Genomic DNA, 17609 nt, shown 5'->3' on the forward strand with positions numbered 1-17609 from the left:
TCCTTATTCTTTTTCCTCTTCCCTCCCTTTCTTACCCCATGTTTTCTCTGTTATCTCATTGCATAGGCTGAACATGTAACAGCCCACTGTCCGAGCTATTCAAATCAAGGTTAGCTTGTAATACATGTATTCCTGCCTTCATTTTAAGTTCAGAAGCACAGCAGTAGGCATGCATAGAGACACAGGGTGACAAAGGAATCCTCCCCCAGTGATTTATTTGAACTTTTCCTCCCTTTGAAATGGCATCACAGAGGCTCTGCATGATTAATGTCATCACACTTATATACACTGTTCTATCCAGCTGCTCTATCCAGCTAAATATTTGAAAACCAGGAACTTCCCAATTCATGGTGAAAGGTCTGGATATAGATTGATGTGAGCATTTTCAGCGTTTCCAATTGCTACACAGTCAGCTGAACATACCCAACAAGTAACACTCCAGTGGTGAATTTTACAATCTATGCAAATAAGCTAATAGTGTTTATTTGTAATATTGTATTGGATAAAATTGAATATGAAAAAAAGATGCACAATAAAACAAAAAGCGATAAACAAAAATAAAAATTATGATCTCAAGATTTTATCTTGGATAAGAAGGTGATTTCTGAAACATTCTTTGATTTACTAGTTAGTTCACTAGTTAGTTGATTATGATTATTATTCTCGTTGTTGTTGTTTATTGATTTATATTGAAGCCCAAATGCAGATATTTCTGAATGAATTCGAGCTAAACAGAGTACTAGTGGAGTTGGCCCCATACATAGAGCACAAGCGGTTGCTGAATGTTTTGATGAATATGAATATTATAGTAATCACAAGCTACAGTATTTCCTCCAGCTCTAGAAACTTGGAGAAGTGACGCCACAACTTGCCAAGCTGCTCCGATGGCACGCTGTAGCCCTAACTAAAACACTATGCTGGGATTTCCCTTTTATTCAAACTCTTAAAGATAAGATGTTCTTTTATTAACTTTTCTCGAGCAGATTTATTTTAATTATTTTAAAGTTTTGGCATTAATTTTTATGTATATGTAAAAAGAATGTTCACAGTAACTTGCGTACATTGACAATAAATATTATAAATATTGACATTTATTATGGTCAGCTGTTCATGTATATCTGTATATCATCACGGGCATGGTTGTCGTGGTAACAGCAAAATATTTAAAAGATCCAAAATAAATTCAAACTTGTGATTCTTGTTATTAAAGATACATGCTGTACACTCATTCCATCCTGGATAAAGAATAGTTCAAAGAAACCATTAAACGACTTAATTTAATTAACAACTTAATTAAATTACCATGACAATGATGCAGATGATGAGTAGATGTAAACTTCTCACAGCAATTGTACTTTTAAAACCTAAACATAACAAGCTAAATTTAGAGTTTAAATCAGTGAAAATGCCTTATCAACTTTTCTTTACTTTAAATTAAAAAAATAAATAAATAATAATTATTATTTGATCAAGTGGAAAGTACCTGGACACAAAAGTAATTTCCCCAAACTAAACAAAGAGACACACTTCAGTACTGTGGAGATAATTTCATTTAGACGACACATCTGTTAAGTGTTGTTGTTCCTAGAATTTCACGGTCTGACTTGTAGCTGAAATATTCCTTTGCATGGCTAATTCCTCAATGATGCAGAGCAGCAGCATAGAGTGTCTTCCTGTTGACTCCATGCTGAGATTCTGATGCTTCACTTTGCACCTTTTACCTATGAGACTAAACAAGAAGATTCATCCAGTGAGAGTAATTGGAACTTTTCTAATTATTGCCACAATCATAATCATGCTTGTACTGCAGCACTGCCTCTTTGGACTCTGGGGTTCCACTGCTAGGACGGGCACACAGTGGGAAAATGCTAATCAACATCCTGCCTTCATCAACTTATTGGTGACTGGTACACAGCAAAGAGTCTCTTTTCTCTTTTCAAGGGTGGATGCAATCAGACGCAGCACCCATCCATATTTCTTTCCTGAAAGAAAAGGGGAAGCAAACATCTTTGCAGTGGCTCCCCAGGACAGAAATAGAATCTGAATTGCAATCGAACTTAGGGAAATGAATCCCTCTCTGTTTAACTATCTTCATGAACTAATATGCTTGTATGATGATCACTGCAAATGATGTAGTATGCTAAAAAAAAAATTTCTCCATGAAGAATACTGTTTTCTCAATAACAATATAAACCAGTTCACAAGATACACATTATAAACTAAACTTTCTTCAGACCTGTTCACATACAGTTTAACAGCCTGAAAATGATTTCTTACCTCCTCCCACTGGTGGATGTAGCGAATGAGTCTAGAGAGGCGCAGGAGGCGCAGCAAGCTTAGTATCTTGGTAAAGCGGACAATGCGTAAGGCGCGTGCTGTCTTGTAGAAATCCGAGTCAATGCGCGTCTCCACAATGAGGAAGATGTAGTCTACGGGGATGGAGGATATGAAGTCGACCACAAACCAGCTCCGCAAGTACTTGATCTTGATCTGCTGCGGATCTAAGATGATTTCTGTGTTATCTTCCTTGACGATACCCGTCCTGAAATTAAGAACCAGGTCCATGAGGAAGAAGGTGTCGGAGACAACGTTGAACACAATCCACGGGGGGGTGTGCTCATCCTTGAAAAAGGTGATGCCCACAGGGATGATGATGAGGTTTCCAACCATCAGCAGCAGCATGGTCAAATCCCAGTAAAACCTTGTTGGTGAGAGACATGGAGAAATGCAGAAATATAATGAATAACAAAGTCAGAATATAAAAATATGAGGTAACTTTGTTGTGTTTGTCTTTCACAGAGTGAATGTTCTATAAACTGCACAATTTAACTGCCTGCAAAAAAAAATAAAAGAAGACAACATTTTGTACATATCGATAGTGTCATTTTCTTTTAACTTATAGTGTGAGTATTAAAGTGGGCTGACATATACATATACAGCATAAGGCATAGTCAAATAAAATATGCATGTTTGATGAACTGAGGAGACCAACATTTGTTCTGTGTGAGATAAAACTTTAAGAAAAGGAATGTGTGGCCTCTTTTTCTTCCATCTGGCAGCTCCATATTTCATTCCATATTTATTGTTCAGTGTATCCACTATCAATATATCTCTACGTCTTGGATCTCCTCTATTGTACCAATTTCCCTCTTATTTACAAAATCTCTTGCTTCTACTGACTTTCATTCCTTTCCTCTCCAGAGCATACCTCCACCTCTCCGGGCTCTCTGTTCCACCTGCTTCCTACTCTGACTAAAGATCACAATGTCATCTGCAAACATCATTGTCCATGGAAACTCCTGCCTGACCTCATCAGTCAACCGGTCCATCACCAGTTCAAACAAGAAGGCGATCAGAGTTGATCCCTGACACAATACCATCACGCCTTGAACCCATCTGTTACACCTAGCACATCTCACCATTGTCTTGCTGCCCTGATACCTGTCCTATAACAACCATACATACTTCTCTGTCACTCCCCTTAAACCTCTGCACTTTCTGATTCACTAACTGTTCAAAACCAGCCAGCATCTCCTCACCCATGTTTCCTTAACCTACATGTGAAAGGAAACTGAATGGTCCAATCACTATTCTCTCTCCCTTTGGAACACTCAACTGCTTCATCCAACTTACTTATTAGAATTCCTCTTTCTGATATTAAACCTGTGGGGCATACACACTGACAGCATTTAACATCACCCAGTTCCCTTCACCTGTCAGAGTCCCTGCCTTTCCTTCTCTCTCATCACTGACCTATTTTAAGCTTTTATTACTATGTATGTAGTGTTTAGCAAGCTTACATGAACATGGTGTAATAATGGTTTAATAAACTCTGCACTTATGAGCGTAGCCAATATGTATCCATGACAAAAAGGGGGCCTGATATGAAAACATGTGTGTAGGCATGCCTCTAAATCACACCTCAAAGGTCAGCGGAGGTTAACTGTTAATTAAAAACTGTACTGTGACCTCGTCAATCTTCCAAACCAGAGAGTTTGGATATAAATTGCGCACTCTGCTGGCTCAGTAATTGAATCATTGTGCATTGATGCAGTGATTGGTGATTTACCCACCCACTTCTAACTGGGCCATAAAAATTTGTCTTTGGACAAAACTTACACCAAGAGCAAGGCTATAAAAATGAAGAAGAATGGATGCTACATATATAAACAAGATAGGATAGAGATTTTTACTGAAAGCTCCCTAAATTACAACAATAAATTACTGCTGTTTGACTTCTTTGTTGGAGCTAAAATCGGTAGATTTCATGATTTATTCTCAGTATGTTTCAGTAAATATTTCCAGTGTTTACAGTGAATTGCTGCTCCACAGAATCACACAGTCACATCCAAAAAACATCCCTTGTCCAAATCATGTTAAGTTAGATATACCAATATCAAAAATGTAAGATTTGTCCTGTTGTTTGTTTCTGTATTTCTTTTGATAAACAGTTACAACTAAAACAACAATTTCTCTAAGAAATACGAGACATATGTGTGATTAAGCACACATTGTCATTACACACCTGTAATATATTCACTGATCTTTCACATTGCAGCAGTTTGAGTCCTTTTAACTGTACACAAGACAAAAAACTTTTGTTGATGCAGCAGAAAAGCAAACATTGGAAATCACTGCTGTTTGCAATATAGTATCCCTATTTCTGGTTCTCATTGTTATGTCTGAGCACACAATCTCTGATGCACACATCTATGGATGGAATTTACATCAGTCTGGGTGAAAATGTTAAAATGTTTCTTCAAAAATAGCACAAGCAGTTATGAGGTTTGTAATGTGTTTAGACAGTTCTACGCCATGCAGATATGTACACTACATCTCAGTTTTATGTGCATTGCGCACACAGACACATTCACTGAGGAAACAGTGACAGTAATTGGAATTCTTCAAAGTAAAAGGGTATCTACTTTTCCAGATTGTTGTCAAGTGGAGTTATATTTAGACCGACCCTGCCACCACTGTGTGCTCACATTAAGACTGAAACCCAAGAAGGACAAGTAAAACTTTGAGGGAAGAAATGCAAACATTGGTAAGGGCATTTGTGCTTCATACTGCCATGTTTCCCCAATATCAAACAATTTAAATGAAATTATTTACATGAAATAAAGTTTTCCTTTTGTCTTACAGTATTTGTAACTTTCATTTTACTACTTATATTTGTCATGAAGGTGCAGCAAGACACACAAATTTTTCTTAAAATTCAAGATTGAGTTCATTTCCTCGACAAAGGCAAGACTGTTTTTATTATAAGTGATCAAACATTATAATTTTGAGGAAAAAATAAAAATCAATGAATGAAAGCTTAAGGGAAATGTTTTTTCTTTTTTCCATGTTTGTAAAACATGCATGAAAACTGGTTTTCATGCCATAATAACAACATTTACGACAACTTTTCCTGACATAAATTAGTACCATCTAACAAATAAATTCAGTGAACACCTCTGTTTAAAATGTTTAAGGCCTAGGACTAAGATTAGTCCATGTCTGGGAAACTGAGCCTAAAGGTCTATAGCCATACTAATAAGTCTGTGAAGCTGGATTCAGCCAGAGTGGTGCTTTGCCTGTACAATGTCAATAATAACATGCTTAAGCAGATTTAAGAGCAAATATTGCTGCACAATAAATAAATCTAAATATGAGGCAAATGGACCATGGACTTTGGACTTTGGACAATGGACTTTGACCAGACAAAGCAGGCGCTTTGTAAATGCACTCAGAATTTTAACTGGGTATCTTTTAGCTACAGAGAAAAGGAGAAAGCAAGCTATAGAGATATAGACTTGATAATTGTCCAAGTACTGCTGACACCTGTTTGATCAAACCTCACTTATCACTATTGACACAATCATTGATTAAAGAAAATACAAATAAAAAGCAAATCTTGACTCTGATAATTATTGATTTTGCCCCAATACAATATTTTGGGATAAGCAGTTACTTTTAAAGAGCAGTGTAAAAATCTCCATGATCTCAGTGTGTCTCTATCAATAGACTATGTTTATGTGTATGTTTGTTCATGCATGCATGAATAAATGCTCATGATTTCTCTTTTTCAGTCTTGTAGCTGCCTTCTAATGGAGGTCAGGCCACCTAAACATAGCAAGGATCCATTTACTGTGTTTTATTATGCACTAGGACCCTGACATAGGAGACATTGTTCTATAAATATAGTCGGGTGAGCCTGGGATGTTAGACGGACATTTCAAAGGCATTAAACAATCTCATATCTGTATGTGCACAGAAAATCAGAATTTTCACCTGTGTGATGGGATACCACCTGTTTTAAAATAAAAGCAAAAGGAAGTCAGCTAGTATTGCTAGGTTAGCAGTGCTTTTATTTTGTTACATGATTGTTAAGGTGCTCCCGATTGATGCTGCGGTTATTATGGACACGTAAGCACAAACAAAAATGTAAAACTAGCAAGGTGTGAAATGCATTCTAAATGTCAAAAAATTAAAAGTTTTATTCAGTAAAGAAATACTACTTCTATGTCTGGATCTGAGTCCATTACATCAGTTCTACATGAAATAGTCTTTTGTAAAACACAAAGAATAAAACAGTGACAAAGTGCCTTACAAGTTTATAGCAAATTATGGAAATATGTGGCCAGAAATCACATTTTATGAGCAATTACATGACCGCTGAGGAGTATCAGAGATTGCATGACAAAAAATGTAAATAACAGGAAGGCAGGTTTGATGGGTGTGTGTAAAACATATATGTATATTTTTTATTAATTAGTCTAGAAAAGCATTTTTTTAAAAACTAAAAAATATAGCCGTGGGATAGCTCACACCTAGCTTGTTATGATGCTCAGAGTTCACTGTACCGATGAAGGGAGCCCTGACATTTTGCTGTCTGCAGGGACAGAGTCACAGACCACTATGCTCTCCGGTGGGGTGACCAGGGACAGCAGGAACATGTTGTCACCCTTAGAGTGCATCTGACTACACGATAAGCCTTTCTCATTCTCCTCACCCTGCCAGCCAGGCTACCTGAAAGGGACTATGAGAGCCACCACAAACAGCCTTACAGTACACATGCTTACCTTTCAGAGTAGCTTATATCTAAATTGAGGAGGCACAAGGCTAGGATACGAAAATGGAGTATATACAGTATGGGATTGAATATACAGGGAGCAAATGTTCATAATTTTGTATGTGTGCACGTCTGCGCACCTGTTTACATTTTGATTGTAGAAATATCTATCTGCTGGCTACCATGCTGAGAAAATGATGGATCCCATACAATCGGATTGACTGTCGTGTCAGAATCGGAAGGCCTTTGATCCCCAGCTCCTCCAGTGAGAGTGAGTGTGATTAGATAAATGGCTCTACAGTTTGTGAATGTGAATGTGGCTTGTGCTGTAAAGCACTTTGAGTGGTCAGTAAAGACAAGACAAGTGCTGGAAAAGGAACTAGCTTTAAATGTCAGTCCCTATATCAGTCCAATCTGATTACTGCAGAGCTATACACTCTTTCAATACAAACTTCAGGTGTGTAAGACAACATGAAGATTTTTCTTCCATGTGGAAATGTCAGTTTGTATGTTTTCATATACAGTATGAGTTATTTCACTGAAGCTGTTAATCTGTCATTAGCTAAGCAGTTTAAACCCACTAATCTCACAGTATATATATTAAAACTGGTTTGTTGACCCATATAACCATTAAGATTACTTGGCTAAGGTGAGAGATTATCACTGTGTTGGTGAGAAGCATTGAATGTATGTAAGAAGGAGAGTTTAATCATGGTGGTCATCATCTAATCCTCACCACCTAACCACCAAGCCACCCACTCTAACCTATTTTTCTGACTGTAAAAATTGTCCTTCTGGAGGTCATGAAAAACATTATTATTTAAATGACCATGAGTCTGAACATTCATTACTGCCATGATTTTGTTGAGGGAAAGCGTATTTCTGTATAGTTAGTCTGAAACAAGACTTGCTATCTAAAAACCTTTTCTCAATTTCTACAGACTAGACATTGGAGCACTTTTTTTTCTATCCACTTACTTAATGTTTAATTTATAATTTTGTAGGGCACATACCAAAATAAATTGTGTTTGTGCTACAGTGTCGTCTGATAAAGGAAGCATTTGAGGTGTAGTGTGAAGGATTTAATTACAGATTGTAACACACTGAAAGTCTTTCATTCACTTCTCCCTTTTCCAGAAATACAGAAAAATGACTGTCGCTTAAACATGAAAAAAGCCTTTGTGGACCAATATTTGATATGGCAGTTCTGAGTAACTGTAGAAACTTGGGACCTTAGTTATAGAAAACTCTTCAAATAAATTTCTGGAAATAGATCACCCTAAATCCTATGGTCCTTAATGTGTTTTAATCTTGGTAAATGTAAACGTAATGCAGTGTACTATGACAGATTTTTTTTTTCTGGTTTTGAAAATAATGAAAAACAATATATATATTTCTCTCCTGAACAAAAGAAATGCAGGTGTTTCATAGCAGGAGAGCTGTATTTTAGGTGTGATTAAATGTCATAGGACCAACTTAACAGAACAGTTATATATTAAACTTAAACTCACATGATAACTGACAGAGCAACAGCTTCTCTTAGTCCACTGCCAGTTGTGAATTAGTGAACACGGAGTGTGAATGGAAATTAAGCATGAAAAGCTCTTGTGAAACAGAAAAAAATCATAAGCTATGCTTAGCCAAAGGGAAATGCAATCTATGGTAAAGCCTTTCACAAATAACAGGAGAACAACATCAGCAACAAAAAAGGCCTCTTTACTGCCCATAAAGGCATAGTCCACTGGTCTTAAACAAGCCAGTTGGCAAACACAGCAAGATTTAAGTGTTTAGGAGAAAAAAAATCAGGTTAAAAGGGTTAAACCTATTTTTTGTTGTCACCCGCTCCAATGAACTGTCATAACGGTGCTGTCTTTGCTAAGCACAGCCAGTAGGCATACTGCAAGCACATCATTGACACTGGGGCTGTGCAGTTAAAAGAGGCTATATTTAGGTGAGGTACGCAGTTTTATCAGACCTATGCTAAGAAGATTCCATCAGAGGTAGAAGCAAATCTCCCCAAACTTAGGCTAAGAGAAAACAGGGATTTACTAAATGCCTACAAAGGGTAGAGGAGAAGTAAAATCAACTAAAAGGGGTCAGCATTACGCCACTAAAAGAGATCCATAAATAAGATTGCTAGTAGTGTTTCTGGTGGGACATCAAGCTAAGGGTACAGGGGGTGATTTTTTCATTCAGCTCTAAAACTATCTGGGACTGTTACTGAACACACATAAGAAAGATTATGCTTTAGACAGTGTCATAACTGCTGCAGTAAACAACTCTTAAAAGAGAAGAACTATAGCCCTTTACGAGTAGACACAGGCAAATGTAACCTCGACTTCCCAAATTCTAATCAATGGAATATAGCCTGCTCTCACAAACACTTTCAATAGCACTTCACAACACTTGGATATCATTTATTAGCTTTATATGAGGAAACGCACCCTGTATTGATCAACATTACCAGCAATCATCAGCTCCCAAACTCGGTGCGGACTTTTTCATTTATAGGTCAAACTCTGTTTAGGTATGTTAAGATATTTCATTTGCTCAGTTTATTATCTTAAAATATGCAATGCATTATTTGGGAGATAATTAAAAGAGGCACTATAATAATGTAGGTTACCTCAGTCAAAAACAGCATATATGTCGATCATTCTCTGTAAATAGCTCAAAAGGAATTTAAACACTTCAGTAATGCAATAATTCCTGTTTCGTTTCACTTCTTCTCCATTCAAATTCCAAAGCCCCTAACCTGGCTAAGCATCTTAGGGAAACTTTTTAAATGCTGCAGTGTCAGTTCCAGACATTTAAGAATATGCCCCAGAGCCACTCACTGAGATATGTCCAGCCTAAATTTGCTGTGATGTTTCAATAGCTCTAAAGTATACTCTTGAAAGCTCTGACTAAATCACAGAATCACCAGATCCACTTTGCAAACTGACCAGATGCAATCAGATAGCCCACTGAGAAAAATGCTCAGTCAAGATATTTCATACATCTGCTCTGATTTAGCCAAGTCTGTCTTTTATACTATCTTTCAGTGTCACTGGGATCAGAGTCTTCCCAAGCTCAAAAAGTGCAACCTGTTCTCTGAAAGAAGAAGAACTATACATGGGTGGTCTAAAGTCAACAAAAAAGTAGACCTTCAATGGGAGAAAATGGAGAGAGTGACAGGGATGTAAATGGCAAAGAGAGGACAGAGAGCACTCTATGAGTATGAGCTGTGTCATGAGCATGCATTTATCCTACTAGCATGTGCCACTATCTCCTTTGTAGACTGTCATCCTGCCACTAATTGCGTCTGTGTTTTATCATGATGCCTTGTTATCTCCCATAGGGTCCTTAATGTCATGTCAAAGGAGTCTCCTGACAGCCAGACACAGAGTAAACATTGGCCAGTTTCCCCTTAAATGAATTCAAAACCTCTTTTCACTACAAGTAAGAACCTAACATCAATAAAGAAGTGGGACTTGGAGAGAGATGGAGCAATGGGTTTTCTCTCACCACAGATGAGATGCTACGATAATCGAGTGACTATAATACCTGTAACTGGTCACTGTGTACACCATTACTTCATGACCTTACTGCAGGATTGCACCAGTGCTGGGCCAAAGTTTTCATCACTTTGCAAGCTGCTACTCAAACATGGCGTAAGAAAAACTCGCACAAAAAATCAAAACAAAAAAACATTAGTATCTAACTCCATTCGGAGGTCAAAGGGTGAGAGGATAGGAGCATGAAACCCCCCCCCCAAAAAGAAACACACAGTAGAGATAAGATGTAAAAACAGTGACAGAAAATAAGCAGTTGGACAACCAACAAGATAGATTAACCAGGGAATGGAGCAGTTTTAGGAAACATCCAAGTCTTCAGGACATAATATAGATGCAAATTGATCACCTTATCTTTATTTTTTAAAGCTCTTGTTTCTGGAAACATAAAAAGTAGAGGTAAATAAGACCAAAGTCAATAAAGCTTTAAAGCTGTTAGAAACTCCTCAGCATGAAATGAAACTAAATCTCAGAGGCTACATTGTATCTGATTTTCACTGGTTTGCGTGAGTAAGCAAAGGCTTATGTGCAGGATTTATCCTTTTTTTGTTGTTGTTTTTTTGTTTTTTTCTTAGCTCTGTAATTTCTAGATGCCAGACATGGTCAGGACTTAGCTTTATACCTGCTAACTTTGCTGGAGCCTCTGTGCGATTGAAAACTGAGTAACTTGTTATGGCCAAAACTGGTGTGGAGAAAAAGGGGATGTGATATCTTCTGTGAGATGGTGCAGATAAATCACCCTATAGCAGAGCGGAGTGAGCAATCTGTCTCTCACCACTGCCTGTCTCATAATCCAGCCATTTGTCAAAGTCTTTGAGACACCCAGCATGTGGCAGGGCCAGGCCAAGCACATTGATCCAGGTAAGTATTTCCTCTCTACTGTTTCATAAGCACTTTAGCCTTCTATACATTTGTGAAGCTTCAACTATATAGTGGTAACTTGAAGTGAATGAGTTATGTTAGCAATGGGATAATGCCAATCGCAGGTGATCTCGATATTTGATCTTGTAAGACACAAACCCTCATCTTCTGTGACATAAAACGTATTGAATGTCCCTATAATATGTTGTATTATGGTATAACTGTCACCTTTACATGGTCATTCTCCTGATCCACCTAAACCTACTGTTTTATTTTGCATATTCTACTAATTAAGTCTGAAGTTAACAGAATGTATCTGTGTAGTTGATTCTCTAATGACTAGCATCTCTGATTAAATTATTAATCATTATTTTTATTGCGTCCATCCCCCAGAGTACTGCATTGATGACTGTTTCAATTCAATTTCAGAAGGATGGCGAGGGGTGGATCCACCTGGGACGCAGGCAGGGCTTAAAAGGTCAATCTGTATGTACTACAAATAACAGAATCTCTGTGAGGAGAAATGAGAGAGTTGGTGCTTCAACATGAATACACTGTTCATGTTTTAGTTGCCATTATATGTAAAATGATAAATAAAGTCTTTGGGTAATTTCAGGGATAAAATAAAACACCAGGAAGTCATTGAGCTTGGGGTACAAAAGGATGGCTTTCTTTTCCCCTTGAAACCTCATTGCATTGTAAAATTAATGAATCCGAAACACATGGCACTTAAATAGAAAAGCACAGACTAAGAAATGCAGTTGCAAACAGTATTTTACTCAGGTCTGTATAAAAAGTGTCCCTGAATGCTCAATAGGAGACATCACAGAGAAGTGATAGCCTACAGGAAGTGTTTAAATCCAAGAAGTCTTAATTAGCAATTCCAAACATGCTGACATTTCCCATAAAATACACTGTGCTGTGTCTGCTTGATTGCTAGAAACCAAGTGATTTCTTGTTTTTAGAGTTTTCATTTTTCAAGGCTGTGTCACTGCATTACCTATAATCAAAGTAAAGAATGCCCTGTTGGGTTTCCTTTGAAGATTACACCTACAGTACCTAATGTGTTTTTTTTTTTGGTGACTGCTTTTTTGAACAGCACTGATTGCATCATGAGCACAACTGTTTGAATAATAACTGTCAATCTGCCACGTTCAAAACAAAGAATGATAAAAATAATGAAGACTATAGTAAACTGTCACTGTAAATCATCAGAGTTACTATCACTTCCTAAATATTGACTTTCACCCCTTGAACATAATTCATACGATACATAGAAGGTAGGCATTTGGAAAGCTTGTGTAAAACACCCATTTAAGAACATATTCTCTCTATGGTGAAAAGCAAAAATGTTTTACATTCACCTGACACTTTATTAGGTTTTTATTTGTTACCCTTTGCTAGCACCAGGTTGAACTCTTCTTTGCCTTTAGAACTTCCTCAATTCGTCAAATATTCCTCCGAGATTTTGGTCCATCTTGATATGATAGCATCATCCAGTTGCTCCAGATTTGTTGGCATCCATGATGCCAATCTCCTGTTTGACTACATCCCAAAGGTGCGCTATTGTATTGAGAATTGGTGACTGTGAAGGCATTCTGAGTTAAGTGAACTCACTGTCATATTCAAGATGCTAGGTGGAGACTATTTGAACTTTGTGATCTGATGAATTATCCTGCTGGAAGCAGTGTTCAGATGGATACACAGTGTTCACAAAAGGATGGACATGGTCAACAACAACAACACTCAGATAGGCTGTGTGGTCAAGTGTTAAAGGGACCCAAAGTGTTCCAAGAAAATATCCCCCACAGTATTACACCACCACCACTTGCTAATACATAGCAAGATGTAGCCTCGCTTTCATGTTATTTATGCCAATTTTTGATTTTACCATCTAAATGTTGCAGCAGAAATCAAGACTCATCAGACCAGGTGCAAATTGGAGCCTTGGCTTCCTGTTTTTAGCAGAGAGGCGTGTCACCCAGTGTGGTCTTCTGCTGGTATAGCCCACTTGCTTCAAGATTCAACGTGTTGTGCATTCAGAGAAGCTCTTATATAGAAGTTCTTATGAATATAGCATATGATTATTTGAGTCACTTTTGCTGTCTTATCAGCTCAAAGCAGTGTGGCCATTTTCCTCTGACATGCCACACACTGGATATTTTCTCTTTTTCAGACCATTCTCTGTAAACCCTAGAGATGGTTATGTAGGAAAATCCCAGTAGATCTGCAGTTTCTGAAGTACTCAGACCAGCCCATCTGGCACAAAGAACCATGCTTTGTTCACAGTCACTTAAATCACCTTCCTTTCCCATTCTGATGCTTAATTTGAACTTTAGCAAAATGCACTTATAGGTCAGTGACACTACATATGTTTATTATTTTCCAAACATTTCTATTAACAACCAGTAGAATAGGCGCGCTTAATATGGCAGTCGGGGACTGTATTTACCTCTGGTCAGTAGGACAACAATCACAATTGTCAAGTCAAGAAAAACAACACTGAAATGTTAAAAGAGAAAAGTGTGCCTTGGCTGGCTAGATTTGTGCAGCCACCTGGAGAGATTATAAACTGATGCTGCATTGCAAAGGATGGTGAACCAGGAAGGGCCCACGTCAAGCATACCAGCTGGGTCACATGTGGTACTAAGCAAATACTATTTCCAACAGGCTTTCCCATTTTCAAAATGCACGTGATGTCCAGACAATCGATATAATCTCACCTCAACAACAATACCATCACTTTGCCAAGGTTAAACTCTGACTAATACATAAAGCTGAATTAAATGCCATATCAGGTGCAGAAAAAATGCAATGCGAAAAAAAAGGGCCATTCTTCCACAGTTGTGGTCATGTGTCCTGATTAAACACTCCCACACAAGTGTGCCTGGCGAGGTCATGCAGCACCGTTCAATCATTCTGCCACTATGACAGGCAACCTTCCACCCACCGGCCACGCACATCCTCCCTGGGCTCCCTCCATTAAATAAATTGTGCTGTAATAATCTCTTGGCTCCCAATATTGGTGGCTGAGCACAGAAGCCTATTTTGATTACCCCACTTTCAGGCCAAGCCAGAACCATCTGTAATCCCCATGTTTTACCATCACTACATTAAAGAAGGAATTATTTAATGGAGACTGAAAGAGAAATGGTGTCATTATCCTATGCTTTCTGAAGCAGACATTTCCCCCCACCTTTCTATGTAGATTACCACTATAAGAAAATAAGAAATGGTTGGTGACATATCATGCTTACACTTTGCTCTCTGAATGTCAAAAACATATTAAACTGGGCTACAAAAATGCAGGCTTTAGGCAACTGGTACCCAGAGTGTGACTCCCGCTCACCACAAGGAGGAGAGTCATCGTTGTTCCAATCATGTACTGTATGTTGCTCCATCTCATTTTTCAATACATCCAATGATGGAAAGCTGAAGGTCCCATGAGACCCAAACAAATCAATGGCAAAATGTAGTCTCAAATTAATTGTAGTGAACCTGACCGAAATAGAGAATGCTGTTATTCAATCAGATCCCTTACGCTCAACACACAAACATAGTACACACAGAAATGCATGTGAGCACTCAGACTGGTACAGTAAGCATGCTGTATCCTCAACAGAAAGCCAGCAGCTGTTAGTGGCTGCTAGTGCTTGATAAGGCTGCTAATTCTTGATAAGACCTGTAAAGCTAAACTGCACAACGTTTAAAAATATCTCTGAATTCATGAAGTGAACAGTGATGAAAATACTTATTCCATTGATATCTTGCAAAGTGTAAAGACAGTTTCTGTAGAGGCAGCACAGCTACCAGCTTTACTCATATCAAGTACACTGAGTTCTTAGTTGCCAGTTTAACTGTAGCTATGATGATGCGAAATCATCATAGCTACATCATAGCTAAATATGCGAAATTTTCTACTGTCATCAGTTTGAGGTATTGGGTGGCAATAAATTCTCACTCAAGCATTGAATCCAAAACCAGTTAACAAATAGCAAATGGTAAGATACAGCAAATGCCTTCAGCAACAACGACTATAATTTTATCTAGGCTGTAAATTGCCTAAAAGTTGACTCCCTTTACCTTTATTTCTGCATTAATATGCATGGTGGTTACTCTCTCTTATATGTTCTTTGCAAAAGAATATCAGAAGCAAAGTTGTAAAACATGTCAGTTCAGATTTATTATTCCTGCTGTCTACAACACAACTGAATGCACATGAGGAATAAAAGGCTGTTGCAAAAGTGGACCTTGCAGAAGAGATTTGCCTTACTGTTCCAAAGGGATTTAACTGATTGACAGAAACTGCAGGACAGCCGACCTGATTCTGAGGATGCGATGGCGGTAAAGTTCCAAAGCTTAATAATAATAATAGAAATAAAGTTTGAATGCATGACATCTTCTTTTCGATTTCTCCAGGGAATTGTAGAAGAGTTTCCAACAGATGTGTCCTGAGGGCCCTGAATTGCTAGATAATTAAAAGGCTCTTCTTGATCAGAAGGTTGCATACTAATATTGCACCTCATCAGTTGTGTAGAAGTCTCCACAATGCTGTTCCATTGACAGACTCTTTTCAAAAGGCTCTATGCAAACAGGTAAGAAAATAATAATCATCTGGTTTCCATCATAAGAAGAAGACAGAAGAGCCATTCTGTGAGAGGGATGTCGTTCTGTCAGTCAAGCACCAAAATATCCTGTCTATAATATTCTATGACTTTTATAGCTCTTTATTTCAAGGACATGCTGTATTGATAGGTGTCAGCTCTATCGCTTTTTCATGATTGAGACAAGAAAAAAACTTGCAGAAGGGATATCTAAAAAAAATCCAGTCTGAACTGGAACATAAAAGGCAATAATCTCAGCACCAATCATGTGTATTGTTCAAATAACCTATAAAACTCCCACATATATTTTACAGCCATCACAACATTAATATTTTTCCTTATATAAAAGGTACATTGATAAACCGGTCTTATTTTTTTCGGTCACCCTCTGGGAAACTGACTGCATCTGCTCACTGTGAGTTGCTTGCTCAGAATCGAAGGAGGCTGTTCAGCTTTGGATCTGGAAATTAGGCTGTAGATTGGATTATGATGCCATTTTTAATCTGCCTTTTTCCCTTGCAGGATATTGCTCCTCCCCTGCTTCTTAGTGTTATACAAAACTTGACAAGAGGAGATTTTGCTGAATTCCGCTACAGTGATGACTGTGATTCCTTGTGACACTCTAATTTGAGCTTATACAGCCAAAGCTTTGATGCAGACATGGGAATAAAACTTTTAGTCACAGAGACCCTTCTCCTCTCCAGGCCCATTAAAAGGTCCCAGATATCTCCTTGTGTACTTTAATTACAGTCATCTTGCACTGTCCTTTTTCCTGATTTTGAGGTTGTAGGCATTCATGTGTCTTCTTTCAGCTTCACTTTGTCAAAAATTAAATACTAGCTCTGACTCAGTGGCAACAGACTTTCTGGCCTAATGTGCTATGTTTTCCCATATTGCTTCCAAATTGGTCTGAAATGCTTTTTGAGAAATGTGACTACTGGTTTTAAAAAAAAAAACCAAAAGGTTCTCTTGATATTGACTCCATTAAACAATTTAGCAAAATGAAATGAAAGAAATGAAATGTGTCCTTTGTCTTTTTCATGTTAGTCACAGCAAAATATGCAACACTCCATGCAGAGTTAAATAAAGCATAGCCTTAGCTTTTCCCTGTCCTGATTGCGTGCCACATCTGTGGTTTTAATTGTACAGTTGAGTGATTGCAAAATCATAGTGCTGAGTGCTCGTGGCACAAGCAAATGGTTCTCAGATCACCAAAATGTTTAATTATCATAATATACAGTATCCATCATCATAGCCCAAACAAGTGGGTGGCGACCTCATTTTTTTTTTTTTTTAATTACTTCTCTCTCAGTGCATCTGTTTATTTTGACAGATCTCAATGACAGAGTCAAACAAGTACTTGTTTTATAAGTACTTGTAATCTTGTTTTTAGGATCTTGCTCAAAGACACTTCAGAACCAGTGGCTGGTGCCAAATCTCTGACCTTTCAGTATCAGGACAGTCTCCCCAAGCGCTAAATCACCCTTCACCTGACATTTAACATGGTGAGTAAGAGAGCAGAGGGGTCAGAGA

General features: G+C 37.9%; 1 protein-coding gene across 1 annotated transcript in view; it reads right to left on the reverse strand.

Annotated features, from left to right (window-relative positions):
- Positions 1 to 17609, reverse strand: part of hcn4 (hyperpolarization activated cyclic nucleotide-gated potassium channel 4) — a 64330-nt gene that overhangs the window by 44908 nt on the left and 1813 nt on the right. Inside the window, exon 2 of the mRNA XM_005727698.1 lies at positions 2278 to 2701. Coding sequence (XP_005727755.1) covers positions 2278 to 2701 — 424 coding nt within the window. The remainder of the gene's footprint in view (positions 1 to 2277; positions 2702 to 17609) is intronic.

The sequence above is a fragment of the Pundamilia nyererei genome, unplaced genomic scaffold (genome assembly GCF_000239375.1).
Source record: "Pundamilia nyererei isolate P.nyererei 1_Seehausen unplaced genomic scaffold, PunNye1.0 scaffold00025, whole genome shotgun sequence".
NCBI lineage: Eukaryota > Metazoa > Chordata > Actinopteri > Cichliformes > Cichlidae > Pundamilia > Pundamilia nyererei.